General features: G+C 36.2%; 1 protein-coding gene across 1 annotated transcript in view; it reads left to right on the top strand.

Moving 5' to 3' along the window:
• The window catches only part of LOC128994935 (eIF-2-alpha kinase activator GCN1), a 300,111-nt gene that overhangs the window by 259,320 nt on the left and 20,273 nt on the right, over positions 1–20,518 (top strand). The window contains exons 55-57 of the mRNA XM_054419780.1: positions 7,546–7,694; positions 16,200–16,304; positions 19,390–19,608. Coding sequence (XP_054275755.1) covers positions 7,546–7,694; positions 16,200–16,304; positions 19,390–19,608 — 473 coding nt within the window. The remainder of the gene's footprint in view (positions 1–7,545; positions 7,695–16,199; positions 16,305–19,389; positions 19,609–20,518) is intronic.

Below are 20,518 nucleotides of genomic sequence, written 5' to 3'. Positions count from 1 at the left end.
AGTTAATAATTTATTTACAATCACAACAAAACATCTGTCTTAATCAGATGTAAATAAAAACATTTGTTATATACAGTCTCATGGCTTAGCCACACCAGTTAATCTAGGAATGGGTAAACGTGATTTAGACTTATGCACCTGTAAGAATAATATTAGGGGGGTAGATTTAAAATTTCGGGGGGGGGGTTGTATTTGTAAAATTTATCTTTTCGTAATGGGCGCAATGATTTAAAATCTTATCTATCTCTTACCGTGTTCGAGCTATAGCAGTTTGAAAAAAAACGTGTTTTGTCATTTTCAGAGGTCCGCCATTTTAAATTTTTGGGGGGGTTAAAATTTGAAAATGGGACTTTTGCAAATTTCCCCGATAATTTAAGATACCATACTACAATACTACCAAATTTCAAGTCTCTAGCACGTTTCTAAATGATTCAGATGACCGTAACAAAGTCATTAAAAATTTCAATGTTATTCTCCTTAAGAATAACATGGGGCTCGTGAAAACTTTCAAATTTCGACATTAAAATTAAGTTTTGGTGGTCAAGGAGTAAAGTTACGAAAAAACATTTAATGAGTAAAAGTTAAAGTAAAGTAAGGAGAGTACAAAGCAGTAATAATATTTGCGAAAATTAATTATTTAAGTATAAAAAAATAGCAAAAACCGGTAAAAATTTGAAAGAAATTTACCAAATTTTGAAAGTAGGGCGTTTTTTGAAGCTGAAGGAGTGTGATTTTCGGAAAACACCTGTCAGGGTTTTGTAGGAAATTTAATTCACGTTCGCAAAGATTCTTTCAAATCTTTTCTAGCTCTTACCGTTTTCGAGCTATAGCCCTTTGAAAAAAACGTGGTTTGTCGTTTTCAGAGGTCCGCCATTTTGGATTTTTGGGGTGGTTAAAATTTCAAAATGGGACTTTTGCAAATTTCACCAATAACTTAGGATCCCATACTACAATACTACCAAGTTTCAAGTCTCTAGCACGTTTCTAAGTGGTTCAGATGAGCTTACCAAAGTCAGCAATTTTCAATGTTATTTCCCATAAGAATAACATGGGGGGGAAATTCAAGATTAAGGGGGGGTTAAAATTTTAAAATGTCACTTTTTGGAATTTTCCCGGGGGTTTGGGCACTAGACCAACTACCACCGAAAATTTCAAGTCTCTAGCTCATCTAGAAGTGGTCTAGAATTTGTATCCCCAGTGAGTCAGTGTTATATATTATTACTAGCTGAACCCGGCAGACGTTGTCTTGCCTTTGACTATTTATAATCCCGCGGGCTTTGCCCCGTTTTAACTTCTTAATTTTCAAGATGATCTCGTTCGCATGGCTCAATCACGTCCTGGTTGAAGTTCGTTCGCTACGCTCACTCACCTTTAGGTTGGAGCTCGTTTGCTGCGCTCACTTGCCTTCAGGTTAGCTCGTTCGCTACGCTAACTCGCCTCCAGGTTGAAGTTCGTTCGCTACGCTCACTCACCTTTTGGTTGCAAATTAGCTGTTGTCATAAATGTAAAAGAAATAATAGTGCTGCACCCTGTTGGTAATCCTTGTAACTTTAATGCTATTGAACATCATAGAACAGAACCAACTTGTTTAATTGAAACAGCTGTTAAGATTCATTAATTCCATTTCTCATAAGGTTAACATGGGAAACTCCAGAGCCACTGGGGCGGAGCCGATTGGATGGATCACGAAATTGATGGTGTATAAACCTATTCCATGACATTCTACACGTATGTACCAAGTTTCGTGGCAATCGGTTCAGCGGTTTCTGAGTTTATCACTGCCAAACAAACAAACAAACAAATATATATACAAACATCCTCTTTTATACTTATAGATATCTGTTAGTCTGGACTCATTAATTAATTTTATTTCTATTTACAGCTGATGTAATATTTTCAATTCTAAGTTTGAGAAATGAATAAAAACAAGACATTATTTTTAGTTCTTACAATTATGTGTTATAATTATTTAATTCAATAAGTACGTAACAATGGCGACTCAGAGGTGAAAATAAAAAGATTAGGCATTACTTACAAGCTTGAAGAGAACAGGACATTCTAAATGGATAATCAAGAAGTGACTGAACATAACAAAGCAATATTGGAAACATTACAAGCCCAAACTGCTGCTCTTGCCCATTTAGTAAGACAACTTGCAAGTCATAGACTAGAAAACAATGGGGAAGACAGTAAAGTCACAACACCTATCTTCAATTCTTCTGTAACCTTTGAATCTTTTGATGAAAAAGTGGAAACATTCAAATCTTATAAAGAGAGATTAGAAAACTTCTTTGAACTGAAAAAGTTACATGGAGAGTCAAATGAAATCAAGGAAACAAAAGCAAGAATCCTACCTAAATGCCTATAAATGCACTCGGTGCTAAATATTATTCCCTTCTATCAAGTTTAACAGCACCTGACCTTCCATCTTCAAAAGACTATGAAACCTTGACTGATTTACTGGAGAAACAGCTCTGTCCACAGACAAATGTTCTCACAGAACGACACAAATTTTTATCAAGAGAACAAGGTACTGATGAATCAATTTCTCAATACATTACAGTTTTAAAACAACTATCTATATCTTCAAAATGGAATTGCCAAGAAAAAGATTGTGGGAAACCAGTAAATAGCATTTTGCAAGCCCAATTTATTCGTGGACTTCGTGACAGTGAAATTCGGGAACAGATTCTCCAGCAAGGAAACGAAATCAGTTTTGAAAAAGCAGTTGAAATTTCACTAGCAATTGAAGCTGCTAAAATACAAAACAAGTTATACAGTACCGATACAGATGTTAAACAAATTTCTAAATCCAGATCATCGAAAATTGTGTCTCGTTTCGATTCTATGAGAAATAAAGCTAGAAAAAGTCAACAATCATCTAGAAACTTCAAGAGAAGAAGTCTGCTTACAGAACTTGGATTAGAAAATACGTGTTTACGCTGTGGGAAGAATAATCACAAAGCATCAGATTGTAGATCCAAGAACCTTTATTGCAAATCTTGTTATAAGCAAGGCCACATAGAGAAAGTCTGCATTTCATCTCTTATAAGGCAGCCAATAAAGCAAGTACAAGAATCAGAATCTGAAAGAAGCGACGTAGATTCTGAATATGACTGCAATCAGGTAAAAACTGTACCTATTCATTACAATTTAGGTGAACCTCGAGACGATCCTTTTGTAGTCACAGTCAAGGTTGGTGGAAGCTCAAAACAATTTGAAATTGATTCTGGCAGTCAAGTTACTATAGTATCATTAACTGATTTTCAAAGTTTGAAACTGAATTGTGAGTTGAAACCATCAAATGTAAGGTTTCGCTGATATACAAATCAATCTTTTTCACCAATAGGCGTAGCAAGGGTACCAATTTCATTCAAACAGATTAAAACTCATGGTAATTTGTATGTTGTAAAAGGGAACTACACTCCTATATTAGGTAGAGACTGGATTAGAAAACTAAACGTACAAGTATCAGCGGTTAATTTAATAAATACTGGTAACCGTTTGGACCCAGACAAGAATAATATCGAATCAATCAAAACTGAACTCTTAAACAAGTACAAAGATGTATTTCAATCAAATATAGGTGTCATTCCAAATTTCAAATGTTCTTTAAAACTGAAAGAAAATGCAAAACCCATATTTATGAAGCCTAGACCTATTCCTTATGCCTTGCTAGACAAAACTAAAAGAGAAATACAATCCTTAGTTGATCAAGGGGTCCTAGATAAAGTTGATCACTCGGCGTGGGGTACTCCACTAGTTATTGTTCCTAAGCCAGATCAATCTGTAAGGATCTGTGCAGATTATAAAATTACACTAAACCCTCAACTAGAAGATACTCAATATCCTATTCCCAGAATCGAAGATCTTTTAAATAAATTAAATGGAGGAAAATACTTCTGTGTTTTAGATCTCCATAAAGCTTATTTACATGTACAGTTAGAAGAAGAAAGTCAAAACTATGCTGCAGTTTCCACTCCATGGGGAACTTACAAAGCAAAACGACTCTTTATGGGTATCACAAATGCACCAAAAGAGTTTCACAAAATCATTGACCAGGTAGTATCTAACTTAGATGGAACTATTGCATATTTTGACGACTTTCTTATTCAAGGGCATTCTTTTGAAGAGTGCTATCAAAGACTAGAAAAGTGTCTCCAGACGTTGAGGAAATATGGTTTACATGTAAACATGAATAAGTGCAAATTGTTTCAATCTGAAATAAATTACCTCGGACATCGTATAACAAGTCAAGGTGTCACTAAATGTCAAAATAAAATAGAAGCTGTTACAAAAGCACCTCGTCCAACTAATGTAGAGGAAGTTAGATCATTTCTCGGGTTGGCACTGTACTATGCGAAGTTCATTCCAAATGCATCTTCAATAATTCATCCATTAACTCAGCTTCTAAAGAAAGATGTTAAGTTCAAATGGAATAACAAATGTGAAAACGCTTTCAATCAAATCAAAGAAGAAATCACAAGTGAAAGAGTGTTGACTCCAATCAATCCGGACTATCCTGTTACGTTAGCTACGGATGCAGGACCTACTGGTCTTTCAGCAGTACTGTCCCATGTCATAAATGGTCAAGAAAAACCCATCGCATTTGCTTCCAGATCCTTAACTAAAAGTGAAACGGCTTATAGTCAACTTGACAAAGAAGCCACTGCTGTGTATTGGGGTATTAAGAGATTTTACCAGTATCTTTACGGCAGAAAGTTTATATTGATTGTAGATAACAAGCCACTTCAACAAATATTCAATCCAAGGAAAGCCATGCCAGTCATCTCAGCACATCGATTATTAAGGTACGCCCAATTCTTAAGTGCATTCGATTACGAAATCAAACAGAGACCATCAAAAGAACATACAAATGCAGACTACTTCTCTCGAAATCCAATTCCTCTGGATGTAAAGTTGGTGAACTTCCTTGAAGACTCATACAAGGTAAATCAGACAACTCTTGACATGATTACAGACACCTCAGCTATTACCGCAGACACAATCAGATTAGAGACAAATAGGGACCATGAATTACAAAGCCTTAAAAGAAAGCTTCTTGAAGGAGAAATAAAAAATCCAGAATTCACCCTTCATTCCGGTATTATTATGCAAGGGTCAAGGGTTTACATACCTAAAACACTTCAACCAACAGTACTAAAAGAATTACATTCATCTCACATTGGAATAGTGAAAATGAAGAGCATTGCTAGATCATTATGTTATTGGCCTGGCGTAGATGCTGCAATCGAAAGCATGGTAAAATCATGTAAAAGCTGTGCTGAAGTAAAAAACAATCCAGTCAAAGCCCCTCCTCACATTTGGGAAGAACCTCAAGAAAACTGGCAAAGGATTCACATGGATTATGCCGGCCCTTTCAAAAATCACTATTTCTTCGTGGTTGTAGATGCCAAATCAAAGTGGCTGGAAGTAAAAATGTCCTCAAAAGCCCCTACCTCAATAACAACAATACATGCACTGGATGACCTATTTTCTCGATATGGACTTCCTTACACCATTGTTTCTGACAATGCTTCTATATTCAAGTCTGATGAGTTCACTAAATTCTGTCAGGATAACGGGATAATACAACGTTTCTGTGCACCAAACCATCCTGCAACAAACGAAATAAAAAAATAATTACAAAATATTTTTGTAATTATACAATGATAACTGAGCGATCAGTACAAAACTTGAAACAAAAACTCAAAGCAATGACTGAAGATACAGGAAGTCTGATGGAAAAGCTGAATCTTTTCTTATTTAAGTACCGCTCAAGCCCTCTTAACAATGGTAAAACGCCTGCAGAACTATTTATGAACAGGACTATACGTACTAGGTTACATCTCATACGTCCTATGGGAAATATAACAAGAAAAATACCTGATGATCATTCTGCCAAAATAAGATTACTAAATCCAGGAGATAGAGTTCAAGCCAGAAACTATGTAGGATCTACACAGTGGAAATTTGGTACAGTTTTACAACGTTTGGGAAAACTTCATTATATCATCTTATTAGACAATCAAAACAAAATAAAGAGACATATTAACCAGCTCAGAAAAACACAGGTTGAAGCTAGTGGGTTATCAAAAACACCAAGATATTTTCATAGATACCAAGAAGCAACCCAAATCATACCAAGTCAAACAAATGTTTGTAGCTCTCCAAATGTCTTGCCATGGAACACACCTTTAGGGGATCCTGTACCATCAAGTCCCTTTTCTCCTCAAATCTTACCTCAGCCTCCAATGGATTCCTCAGAGATAACCACATCTGGATCAAACATGGATTACACAGTGTCAGAGCCACCTGTAGGTGCTAACCAACAAAACATTGAAGAACCTTCAGCATATATTGAAAATATTGTAGAACCACCTGTTCATAACCAACCACCATTGCAGTTAAGACGATCTTCGAGAATAAGGAATTTTAAGAAATGTAGTTGTTGCAAGTGAATGATGAACTAACGTTGAAGTCAAGTGGGGGAGAACTGTTATATCCTACTAATATTATAAATGAGAAAGTTTGGATGTATGGATGTATGTTTGTGACAAGTGAACGCGAAAAATACTGGTCGGATTGGGCTGAAATTTGGCATGATGATAGCTCACATTCCCGATTAACATATAGGCATATTCTTATTTCAAAAATCCTTTCGGGCTCCGCCCCATTGGCTCTGGAGTTTCCCATGTTAACCTTATGAGAAATGGAATTATTGAATCTTAACAGCTGTTTCAATTAAACAAGTTGGTTCTGTTCTATGATGTTCAATAGCATTAAAGTTACAAGGATTACCATCAGGGTGCAGCACTATTATTTCTTTTACATTTTTGACAACAGCTAATTTGCAACCAAAAGGTGAGTGAGCGTAGCGAACGAACTTCAACCTGGAGGCGAGTTAGCGTAGCGAACGAGCTAACCTGAAGGCAAGTGAGCGCAGCGAACGAGCTCCAACCTAAAGGTGAGTGAGCGTAGCGAACGAGCTCCAACCCAAAGGTGAGTGAGCGTAGCGAACGAACTTCAACCAGGACGTGATTGAGCGATGCGAACGAGATCATCTTGAAAATGAAACGTAACGGTACTTTCTTTCCATCGGTCTGTCTTAGGGGAAACCTATAACTTAGGCGATACGAAGTTCGCCGGGTCAGCTAGTATTATTATATCTGTTAGTCTGGACTCATTAATTAATTTTATTTCTATTTACAGCTGATGTAATATTTTCAATTCTAAGTTTGAGAAATGAATAAAAACAAGACATTATTTTTAGTTCTTACAATTATGTGTTATAATTATTTAATTCAATAAGTACGTAACAGTCAGTGAGTGAGTGAGTTACACATCAGGCTGTATAGTTATTTAGACTCGCCTTTGGCTCGCCCCAGGCCCCCTTTTTTGGTTGGGGGTAAGTACAAATGGGCCATGGCGCAACACCTACAATCGAGCCAAAGTCTCAGTGTTCATATCTTGATGCAAACAATTTATATGGCAAGGCCATGTCTCAGTGTTTGTATCGAAAACAAATTCTTTCTTCTGTTACAGAGGAGGATGTGTCAGCTGACTGGACCCTGAGACACGGCCGCAGTGCTGCCCTCATGGTGGCTCTTAAGGAGGCCCCGGACACTGTGTATACAGAAGAGAACAGTGACAAGATCAACACTGTACTGGTGGGCTACCTCACCGCTGACAGAGTACGTCACCATTACTCTCCATTTCTCACTATTTCTAGTTTGTCCTAGGAAATTATTCAACAAACGTAACATAAATATTTAAGGTGGATAATGGACAACTACACACCGAGGATTGTAACCAGTGACTTTCTGTTAGTGACAGAAGTAAAGTCATGACCAGAAATTTTGAATTTTAGAAACAAAACCCAAATACAACACTTTTTCACTCTGCATGGTTATGGTTACAAAAAATATTGGTAATTTAGGGGTGTGTGATGCATCGAAATTCCAATTCGATTCAATTTGATTCATTTGATTTCATTTGACATTGCAAATGATGAGAAGTTTTATGTAAGCAGTGTGAGACATGTTTTACTCCTGTAAACATAGCCAAAACAAGTCACTCCAAAATCGTTCTAAAAATAACACAAGTCTGAAAAATTGTTACTTCATACTTAAATTGTAAGATTGATATTTTTTAGACTGAAAAATTTGGTATTTTTGTAGGTCTGCTATGTATACTTTTTTTAGTTTGTAGACCTGATTCTATCCTCTCATGTTATCAATGTAAAGCAATTAAAAGTTACAGTATAAATCTTGCAATTTTTTTTATTTTTTTACATCAAAACATATCTTTATTTGTAAAATAAATATTATAAAATAGGTAACATGCTGAACAATATGATTCTGCAAGTAAAAATTATGAAATAGGCAAGTAAAAGCAGTTCACTGGCATTTCCAGCAAAACAGGTTCTTCTAATATATGATTGAAAATAAATATTTTTTCACCTAAAATTCACCTAAATGTCATATGTATGAATAGGACTAATACCACATCAACAAAAAATTGCATTACACAAATGTGGTAAATTTTATTTGGCATATTGTTATTTCACTCCATTGACAAGCATGAATAGAAAAATGCCGTATTGCTTCGAATCTACTTGCATCAATTCAAATCTAAAATCTTTTGAATCGAATTGTTGCTTTGAATCGAAAATTGTTTGCTGCTTCGCACGCTCCTAGGTAATAGTAAAATATTTATTATGCAATCCAAACTGAAATAAATTGGACCATTGATCCTGACATAATAACATGGCTATTACACTTTAAAACCTAAAAACATCTATTCAAACACAGCAGTGTAATGGCTAGTAGTGAACCTGTTAAACCTATAATATTGATATATCTTCATAAAATATACAAAATACACGTAAATTAATTAGGAAGATTTATTCCAGAACTAATTCAACACAAAAGATAAAATGTAAACAATAACAATAATATCAACAATAATCATCTGATTATTTAAGCATATGACAATCCTCCCCCCTATTAAGCTGCTCTTAGTTGGTCGCAGTGCCTCTTAAATAACCGCCCGTCTTCTGATTTAACAAGATACATCACGTTCCCAAGCGGCCTTTCTACTGTTCCTGTTGACCACTTTTCTTCTGACATGTTTGAGTAATTTCTCATCAACACTATTTGTCCTTTTGAGAAACTTCTTCTAGTTAAAACCTGACGTTTGATTTGCTGTGTGGGTGTCCTCTCAACCATTAAATCCATTTCGGTTCTTATGTTTCTCCCAAACATAAGCAAGTATGGAGATTGTCCTGTCGCCGAATGGCGTGTCTTCCTTAGCTGTTTCAGTATCTTGTTTATCTTATCCTCATTGTGTCCTCCCCCACAAGCATGTAAGAGATTCTTGACCGTTTGAACTGACATTTCTGCTTGACCATTAGATTTTGGACAAAAAGGAGCGATTGTTTTATGTATTATTTGATACTTTTTGAGGTAGTTTTCAAACATAATTGATGTTAACTGAGTCCCGTTGTCTGAAACAAGGACATGAGGAAAACCGAATGTTGCAAATAATTTATCTAGTTGTTTTAGGCACGAGTCAGTTGTTGCCGATTTAGTCGGGATGACCTCTACCCATTTAATGTAAGCATCGACAACAATGAAGTAACTCCAGCCTTTTATTGGTCCTGCAAAGTCTACGTGAATACGTTCCCTTGGCCCGCTTGGAGGTTCCCATGGGTGGACTGTTTCCTTAGGTGGACTTTTGAGTTTTTGTTGGCATGAATAGCAATGTTTGACTAAATTTTCTATTTCCTCATCAATATTTTGCCAATAGCAGTAACTTCTAGCCAGAAGTTTCATCTTCGTCATGCCCATATGACCGGCATGCAACTCGTTTAGAACTTGTTTTCTTAAAGTTAAAGGTACACAGATTCTATTCCCTCTGAACACACAGCCATCCATTAAGCAAAACTCATTGTCATTTAATCCCAGTTCTTTTAAACTTTTTCCTGTGTTTAAATAGTATGATATCACTTTGAGATTTTCATCTTTCCTTGTTTCCTCTTCAATCTTTATTCTTGTCACTGGCATTACTTCCACTTGGTTCATCAGGTACTGCTCGTGATCATCAAATACATTTTCTGGTACCTCAGTGACCGGAAATCGAGATAAAAAGTCCGCATTAGCGTGTTCTGTTGTATTGCGGTATTCAATCGTGTAATCAAATCCTGATAAAAAGTGAGTATAGTTAAACATTCTCGAAGCTGTCATTGAAGGTAAGGTTTTTGCAGGATCAAAAATGGAAACGAGGGGTTTGTGATCTGTTATTAGAACAAATTTTCTTCCATAACAATAGGCGAAAAATTTCTTCAACCCCCAGTAAATTCCTACCGCTTCTTTGTCGATTTGGCTGTACTTCCTTTCTGATTTTGTGAGAGTTCTTGAGGCGAATGCTATTGGTTTCTCTGATCCATCTTTGTATCTGTGAGATAAACAAGCACCTAAGCCAGTTGGACTTGCATCTGTAGCAAGTACCAATGCTTCGCTCGGATCATAATGAGCTAATATTCGTTCACTGGTGATTTCAGCTTTGATCTTCACAAAGGCATCCTCGCACTCCTTATTCCATGTAAACTTCTTTCCATGTCTTAGTAGATTATTTAATGGTTCCAGATAGGTTGACATGTTAGGCACAAATCAAGTGTAGTAATTTGTGAGTCCTAGGAAACTTCTTAGTTGAGTAACATCTTCGGGTCTCTTTGCTTTACTTATAGCTTCAACATTGTCAGGTGATTTATGAAGACCATTCTCGTCTATAACATGGCCTAGATACTTCACACTTTTCTTGAAGAATTTGCATTTGTCCCGATTCAATCGTAAGTTGTATTGTCTAATTCTTTGAAAAACCTCTTTTAGTCGACTCATAGTTTCTTGGAATGTGCTCCCTAGAATGAGTATGTCGTCAAAGAAACATACAGTTCCTTCTAGTCCATGGAGAACCTTGTCCATAAATCGTTGCCATATTACTTGGAGCTACTTTTATGCCAAACATTAGGCGATTTACTTTGAACAAACCTAAATGAGTACTTATGGTTTGTATTTCTCTTGATTCTTCATCCATAGGTAGATGCAAATAGGCATTGCTTATGTCGAAGGTGCAGAAAAATTTCCCTTTATTCATGTGTGTAAAAATGTCTTCAATGCGAGGGATAGGGTACTTCTCATCTAATATTAGTTTGTTGGCTGTTACCTTGTAGTCAGCGCAGAGCCTTACACTTCCATTTGGCTTTGTTACCGGAACAATTGGTGTTCCCCATTGCGAGTTTTCAACTTTGGAGATTATACCACTGCTCTCTAGTCTATGTAGCTCATCTTCAACAGCTTTCCTTAGAGCATAAGGTACTTGTCGTGGTTTAACAAAAATTGGTTTAGCTCCTTCCTTTAGCTGTATATGTCCTTGTTCTGAATTTATTTTACCGATTTCTGCCTTGAAAATGTCCTGAAAAGTTGTTAGGAGTTTATCAAGTTCCTCTGATGTGTTAGTATCCGCAAGATTTATATCAGCCCAATCCATCTTGACTTCTCGGAGCCATTCACGTCCAAATATTGGGTCTACATTTTGTTTCAAAACATAGAGTTCCCCATGAAAACTGAAATTTCTGTACTTGCATTCAACAAAACAGACTCCTACAGGCCTTATAATTTCTCCAGTGTATGTTTTCATTTCCACTGCTGTCTTGAATAGACGTTTATTAAGTTAAAGTTTAAGAAAATCACTGTATGATAATGAGCTCAAAGCCGCCCCGGTATCAAGTTCCATATTCAATGACTTGCCTTTAATAGAAACGTTAATCATGAACTTGTCATTCATATTTGGTGTCCCCACCATGTAAACCTCATGAATGTTTTCATTATCATCTTCAACGTCAATTTTATTCGATTTTAACTTGTAAGCGTTCTCGCTTGCATTGCTAACCCTATTGCGTGTAAGACAAACATTTGCAATGTGTCCGATCTTATTACTCTTCCTACAAAATTCATTTTTAAACTTCCAAGTATCAGCTTTATGTTGAGCACTGTCGCATCTGTAACATTTACCTCTTAAATCTTGAAAGGTAATATGCGGTTTGATTTCATTTCTCTTCTTTCTTGTTAACCCAGGTTGTTTACTCACATAGTTAACATCTTTAGTTTGTTCTGTAACGTAATGAGAGTACTTAGGTTTCATTGCATAACTTTCCAGTTTGGATTGTTCAATAAAAATAGCCATTTCTACCACTTCCTTAAATGATTGTTTATTTCCTTTTTCCTGAAGAAGCCTAACTCTCACTTCATTATCTCTTAATCCTCGAATGAATTGCATCTTCAAGAACATATCACAAACTGAATGTTCACAGTTGTAACACTTAAAGTCACAGTCAATTGCCAAACGTTTTAATTCTCGAGCGTACGTAGAAATTCCCTCTTCAGTATCTTGAACTTTACTGATGAACCTATTTTGATTAGCAAGTACACTTGGAGTAGGTTCCAAACAGTTTTGCAGTATATCTGATAGTTCTTCATACGATTTGTCACCTGGTGTCTCAGGAGCAATTGTGTCACATAATGCCTGATGCATTTCGGATGTAAGAGTACTAACAAACAGTTGTGTTTTGGTTTTCGGCTCTGTGATTTGTTTTAGATCCAAGAAATTTTTAAACCGCATTAGGAAATTCCGAAAGGTTTCATTTTCTGTGTAGGGTGTGAAACTCACATTCGGTATGTTCAATTTATAAGGATCATTTAATTCGCTAGAAACATTCCTTTCAACTTCTGTTTGCTTAATAGTGACAAAGAATGGTTGTAATAAAGCTCTTGCCTCGAGGTATGTTTCCTCTACATCTGTACGATAATCTTCTTCTCTTTCAATTTCATCTTCATTGTCTGTAGTTGTTATAATCTGTTCATGTAACACGGTGAATCTTTTCCACGTTTCATCCAGTAGAGTTTGTCTGCCCAATGCATCGTATATAGATGAACCTTTAGTTTTCAGCACATGTAAAGTCCTTGTAATTTGTGATTTTATGATTCCTCTTTGCTGTTTTAATTTTCTAGTTTCATTTTCACTTTTATCACTCGTTGCCATTGATATATCTTCATAAAATATACAAAATACATGTAAATTAATTAGTAAACTTTATTCCAAAACTAATTCAACACAAAAGATAAAATGTAAACAATAACAATAATATCAACAATAATCATCTGATTATTTAAGCATATGACAAATATAAACAACAAACATGAAAAGTAATTCAACTTCTGACACTGACTGAATAACATAAATATGAGATCAATACCTAGTTTTGAATCTCAAAATCTGCCGATCGAATCTTAAGACTAACACTTTTCTTAAGTTTTTATGGTTTAGAGATTTGATGTTCGGTTTTTGGCACATATTGACTGAAAACTACGAGGTCTATTCAAAAAGTATCCGACCTTGTTCAGGAAACGCATATTTTATTGATAAATATGTTTTAACATGTAATCTCCTTCATAATAGTCCCTTTGGGCCTTCACACACTGATTCCAGCGCTCCTTCCACTTTTGGAAACAAGCCTGAAACTCTTCCTTCTTAATGGACTCCAGACGAGCTGCTACATTTTGCATTAACTCATTTCTGCTCTAAAATCGGGTCCCTTTAAGCAGCATCTTCAAGGTAGGGAACAGCTAGAAGTCACGCGGTGCCATGTCTGTTGAGTAGTCCAGGTTGCAGCTGAATGTGGTTGTTGGATTTCTAGATAAAAAGTAAGGTCGGATACTTTTTTAATAGACCTCGTATATCAAATAAATCTTATTTGTTACAATAGTAAAGAAAGCAGGAATACAATGTAGGAATAGAAAAATTATCACATGTGCTTTTTCCTGTGCAGGATAAGAGTTCTCACTGGCTGCGTAGATGGTCAACTTGCTTGTAGTAGCACACAAGGAAAAAACACATTTAGACTTTTTTTAGTCTACTGTTAATGTTAATATAAATACATATTTTTAGGCAGGCTAAGAGGGGACTATGGATTGGTATGGACTGTCGTTTTGGTCAGAAATGGTATATATGGTACAACGCACAATAGTAATAAAAAAATCAATAAAATATTATTCTAACTGGGCCAGCGTTACATATGGTGTTCTACCAACGATATAAACAACTCATGGATTACTGGCTCAGTGTTGGCCGCGCGGTCTAGCTTCCCCCACCATCTACTGGCAGAAGCCGACGCAGCCCATACACTCGCAATTATAAAACGCGCATTTTTAATTGCTGCTGTGTTGAAATATATAGGGATAAAGTATTGCTAACGCTTGTCAAACTCTTTTAAATATCTAAACCTTTATGTCTGTTTTGTTTCTTGCAGAAAATAGCCCATATGAATTCTTTAAAAGCTACAAATTCACTAAACCCGATTTTTAGATGTTTTTAGACAACTGATATTGCTAATTTCATATCGTACATGGTAAAATAATAAGTGATTACAAAGAAGAAATAGAAAGTGCAATATTCATAATTGAAACCATATTTTATGAAACAAAAAATTGTACATAAACAATTAGTATAATTTTGCTAAGTTTTAGCCTCAGACGTAACGTTATGATTGACGTAAACAAGATATTTTTTTCTTTCAATGTGTAACGACAATGTATCTTACAAAATGGGTCACAAAAGAGAAAGAAAAAAGTAGGCCTATTACGTTAATGTCAAGCATAGATCTGCGGTAAAAACTGGACAGATGTAGTTGGGTTTTTAAGAGTTCAAATATGTCATTTTCTGCAAGAAAAGAAGAAGACATTAAGTTTAGAATAGTAAAAAGGGTTTGGCATACATTAGCAATATTTTATATCTATATATTTCAACAGAGCAGCAACTTAAAAAAGTGCGTTTTACAATGGTGAGTGTATGGGCTGCGTCGGCTACTGCCAGTAGATGGTGGGGGGAGCGAGACCGCAAACACCGCCCGCAGTGCTACTGAGAGCGCAATCCAGTAGTTCTTTACATCGTTGTGTTCTACAAAGTTCCATGCTTGGGCCTTTATTATTTATTATATTTATGAATGACTTTCCAAATTGCCTTTCCACAAATTCCTGAGCTTTCACTTTGTATGCCGATGACACAACTGCTCTTTTAAAAAGAAAAACACTAAGTGAACTTAAATTAACTTTTGACAGCGCAATTAAAAAAATCAATGAGTGGTTTGAGAGCCATGGTCTGAAATTAAATGAATGTAAAACTAATATTCTTCAATTTAAACTCAGAAACAGAGTTACACACACCACAATCAGTAATACAAAAATTGTTAAGTTTTTAGGTCTAAATTTGGACTCAAAATTAAGTTGGTCCGACCACATTCATCATCTAAATAAAAAATTAAGGTCAACAAGGTATTCACTGAGTGTTCTATCCAAGGTCACGCTGATAGAAGTCTGCTTGACAGTATATCATGCATATGTTCATTCTTTGTTGGCTTATGGCGTCACTCTATGGGGTAACTCTGCAGAGGCCAAGAAAGTGTTCACTTGCCAAAAGTCCATTCTCAGAACTATTTTTCACCAGAAGTCTAAAAAAACTTTAAACCTTTTTTAAAAAAACATTCCATTTTAACATTACCATCTCTTTATATATTTGAAATAGCAAAGTATGTTCATGCGAATCCTTTCTTTTATGAAAAATATAAAATAAATTATAACGAGAAATAATAACAAAACTTTTCAATATCCCAACATTCGTACACAAAATTTGAAACTGGGCCTCTTTACATTGGATTAAAAATCAACAATCATTTACCTAATTCATACAGAACTTTATCAACAACCAAATTTTACTTATAAGCTGAAAGAGACTTTGAGCCAGAAAGCGTATTACAAAATTCAGACGTTTTTTAAAGATAAATTTAAATAGTTTTTACTCTTGTTAGGGTATAATTAGATCAAGGAACCTAGATATAAATTGACCATGTACCAGCTTGGGAATTACTTTTGTAAATTAATTGTTGTATCAGGCGTCATGTACAATTAAGCTTTGTCTATTGTCTATATATCCTGATATATTATTATTGACATATATATTATTTATATCTTATTACATACATATTATTGGCCTAATTACCTCATATTCCGGGTCTATATCTTACCTATCTGAATGCCTCATTATCCAGGTCCATATCTAACTCTTTCAACTGTCTCATATTATAGGTTCCTATTGTAATGAATGGAGTCAGAGGACTAGGCTACCTGTTTCAACACATGATGAAAAACAACATTAAAATACCACAAACACTCCTCTCTCCCTATTGCCGGGTAAGTGTTTTTTGTCATTTATATGTTTCCTAATCAAATGGTAATCCATTTTCTTTCTGTAATTTATTAAAAAGTGAAGATGCTAATGTTGAAGCTCTAATTAGTACTAGTTATTTCAAAAGACCATTCAGTTTAACTGTTTAGAGTCAACTGATTAATAGTGTTTAACCATATTCAGTTACCATTTGTACCATTCACATGTATGTGTCATGTGACTAATAGTAATGACTAGTTCACCTGTTGCTCGAATTCGAGCAATCGCTAAGTAACTCCAGTCTACTTATCGAAACTGAAATCGAACTCACTCTGAAAATAAATGCTCACTCTACTCCAGTTATTGAAACTAAAAACAAACTCACCCTGAAAACGAACGGTTTGTGTGTATTATGAATAGCTGCAATTAATACAAATTATTCATCTGTTTGTTTAACTAAACAAAATCTTTCCTTCATAAGAAATACATTGGGATTTTGATGGCCTGTGGGACAAAGCCCGAGGACTTTTATTGCAGGAATTGGTGAAAGGGGGAGTCTACACAACAAATACTTAATTATGACACCTTGTTTGTAAAAATCCGTCCATTATTAACGGAGGAGTAGTGTTTCGTAGAAATAGCCTTCACGTATTATATATAAGGATGGTTTACTAGACCTCTGAGCCATTCTATACACATTAAGATCTAACAGCAAAAAATCAAATACCCCCACTGCAGCAAACCTGCCGACTAAGCGAATTTCCATTTCCATAAAACATAAAAATGTATAAACGTACGAACAAAAAAATTTACATGTAGGCCTACAACACTTATTGGAACTTGATCACGGCACTGACAAGAGACAGAACTGGCAGGAAAACTAAGAAGTCTCGGCGTCCAGAGCTATGGAGTATTGAATATTGTATGGGAATTGAAATTTAATTTACCATTACCATTACCATTGACAAGTCCAATTCAGATATTATACTGTTTCTGTATACCACTTGAAAATGGCAAATATGGCAAAACATATGTAGTGGATTAAAACACACTATTTAAACTGCAAGACGAGGTATGGAAATTCAGTCATTCAGCCATTTTGTAACCTATTTTTTTCAAAGCTAGAGGAATAGAAATAGGTTAGGGTTTGTACCAGGATAGACAGTCTGGTGACGGGGGTTTATCTGGGCTAGGATAAGTTCCAGGGGTCTTGATATGTTTTATGTTGGTATGTTTTAGTTTAGTCTATACTTTGCAGTTCAGGGGCTACAAAATAGAATTTAATGAACTTATTGGTATGCTTGTAAGCTAGTATTTTTTTCTGTATTTTAAGGTCGTTAGAAACTAATGTACAGGGTGTCTAGTAGTCGGGAAAATCGGGAAAGTTGGGAATTAGTATTGAATTTCAAAATGGTCTTGAAAAGTCGGGATTTAGTCTTAAATTTGATTTCATAAAGTCGGGAATTTTCATGATTTTGCCGCGATTGTCGTCTTGCGTTTATGTAACCGCGAAAGCCAATGATGATGATGTCTACACGGTCTCGGAAAATGTTCACTATTTTGCCGCGATAGTGGACGACGACGATGACGTTTCTAAAAGCGCGGGAGATGACGATGACCTTTCCGTGACCGCTGGGGACGACGATAACGTTACCGTGACCGCGGGAGACGACGATAACGTTTCCGTGACCACGGGAGACGTCGATGACGTTGCCGTGACCGCGGGAGATGACGATGACGTTTCCGTGACCGCGGGAGACGACGATGATGTCTACACGGCCGCGGGAAATGTTCATGATTTTGCCGTGATCGCGGACGACAACGATAACGTTTCCGTGACCGCGAGAGATGACAGTGATGTCTAAACAGCCGCGGAAAATGTTCATCATTTTGCCGCGATTGCGGACGACGACGATGACGTTTCCGTGACCGCAGGAGATGACGATGACGTTTCCGTGGCCGCGGGAGACGACAATGATATCTGCTCGGCCGCAGGAAATGTTCATGATTTTGTCGCGATCGCGGACAACGAAGATGACGTTTCCGTGACTGCGGGAGATGACATAGATGTCATTGATGTCTACAAGGCCGTGTGAAATATTCATGATTTTGCCGTGATCGCGGACGACGACGATCACGTTTCTGTAACCGCTGCAGTCAGTGATGATGTCTAAAAGTACGGTACGCGGAAGATTTCATAAGCTATAAAAATTGGTATCGGTATCAAGAATCGAGAATTGATACATTTTGGTATCAACACCCACTAATTGTTGAAAAACTAGTCTTGAAAATCTGGAATTAGTCTTGAAAAGTTTGGAATTAGTCTTGAATTTTATAATGGAAATTAACTAGACACCCTGAATGTAGAATTGAATAGGAAAAGGCTTACCTGAATGGAGAAGTGTTCAAACTTGCACAAGAAATACAGAATTTTACAATATACACAAAACATTAGAATATGTTAATGGCACTCACAGAATGTTCAACTAAGAAAGAGAGAGTTTTCTTCAGGTCTAACTGCCTAAGGATTAGTTCTGAAGAAAACTCAAGTAAGCTAGAAAATCAAATTAGCTGAATGTGGTTGTTAGCATTATGCATCTCAATTAACATAAAATAATTAAGATGAGTTTAGTAGGACTAATTTGTTTGGTTGTGCAATTCTTCATACACTTTAAAAAACGGGTTGCCTCAGAAATTCTAAAATCGGTTAGGCGAAGAATCAGACAAACATTAGAACTGATTACCGGACATGGGCGGGGTCAGAAAACAACTGCAATGTATGGGTGCTCCGTTAGTGTACCACTATGCAGGAAATATGGTAGTTCAGAGGAAACAGCTAATCACCTGCTCTTTGGCTGTCTCTGAGGTAAGAAGGACAACTCTTGGTTAAGATAAGATGCTGTCAGTGTCATTGAGATATTCTAATGGTTTATGTGTAGTGTAAAGTAATGTGTTTCTTTTGCCAGTTTGGACACTTTCCCATTCAGGTAAGCCTTCTTCTCGCTAAAATTTCTAAGAACTTAGGCTCTTGTGCTCTATGTTACATCCTTGAATTAGCATAAGTAATTTTGTAAAATAGCAACTACATTACTTCCTGTATTTGACCCACAGACAATGAACCACACCAATAATGAGGTAAAGCAGTTGGTGGCGCGAGTGTGTACTCACCTGGCTCGAACACTGGGTGCCGACTTGGCACCGGAGTTCCTCAAGGCGGCACTACCAATGTTGGTGAACGGCACCAAGGAGAAAAATGGCTATGTGAAGGCCAACAGTGAACTATCTCTAGTGGCTGTACTGAGACTACGACATGGAGACACACAGATGCAGGTACATACACACCAACACATTAGCCCTTCACTAAGAGGATTTGCAGGTTCAGTACAGTCTTGATAATCCATTCGCTATTAACTGGGACATCTAGCCAGGAAAGGTCAAGGACTCATGGTATGCAATTCTTGGGTCCCTCTCTATTCAAAAGGAGCTATTCACACAGGAATTATGCGTGAATTTTAAAATTTCACCGGGAACTTGATTTTACTGCCATTTTGTTGTAATATGGATTTAAGACAAATAATTAAGATGAGTCTAGGCACCTAGCAACATACAGTATTTCCTTGTGTAAATGCTAATGAAACTCCTTTAGCCGAAACTCCTTTAGCCCATGAAAAATAACATCTGCTGTGGTCCCGGTAGAATCGTGAACAACTTCCATAATATGTTTAATCTATTACCGTAGGTCTCATGGTAAGACCTGAACCCAGGACCGATTTGCTTTTTTGTTTTGGGTCAAAACACTCTCCGTTCAAATTCATTTAGTCCGTTAGACACATATATAAATATAATCAATAATAGTGACAAATATATATCCTATACTATAAAACGAGCTAAGTCTGTTTGTGTGTAATTTATATCTCGAAATCCAGCAGAAGGATTTTTACTAAATTTAGCACACTTTTTTCCAGTTTCCCAAAAATTTACATTCCTGGACTTCCGCTCTTTTAACATTTACCGATTTTGTAACATGTGCTTACAAGCTATCTACTAGTATACTAGCAAATTACAAAATACAGTACTAAGGGAAAAACATCAGTTGTAAATATTGAGCAAAGATCAGTGTAGAAGATTACTCGACATAGAAGAAAATAGAGGGAGTGTTTCTTATTGGTAACGTTTGAGTGCACTGGAATCAACTCAATGTTTCACTCTTATTTAAGGGTAGATTTTACAATTTTTATTC

The sequence above is a fragment of the Macrosteles quadrilineatus genome, unplaced genomic scaffold (genome assembly GCF_028750875.1).
Source record: "Macrosteles quadrilineatus isolate MER2022 unplaced genomic scaffold, UCM_ALF_1.0 Scaffold_1__1_contigs__length_201487025, whole genome shotgun sequence".
Classification (NCBI taxonomy): domain Eukaryota; kingdom Metazoa; phylum Arthropoda; class Insecta; order Hemiptera; family Cicadellidae; genus Macrosteles; species Macrosteles quadrilineatus.
This window is presented reverse-complemented; position numbering and strand designations above follow the sequence as displayed.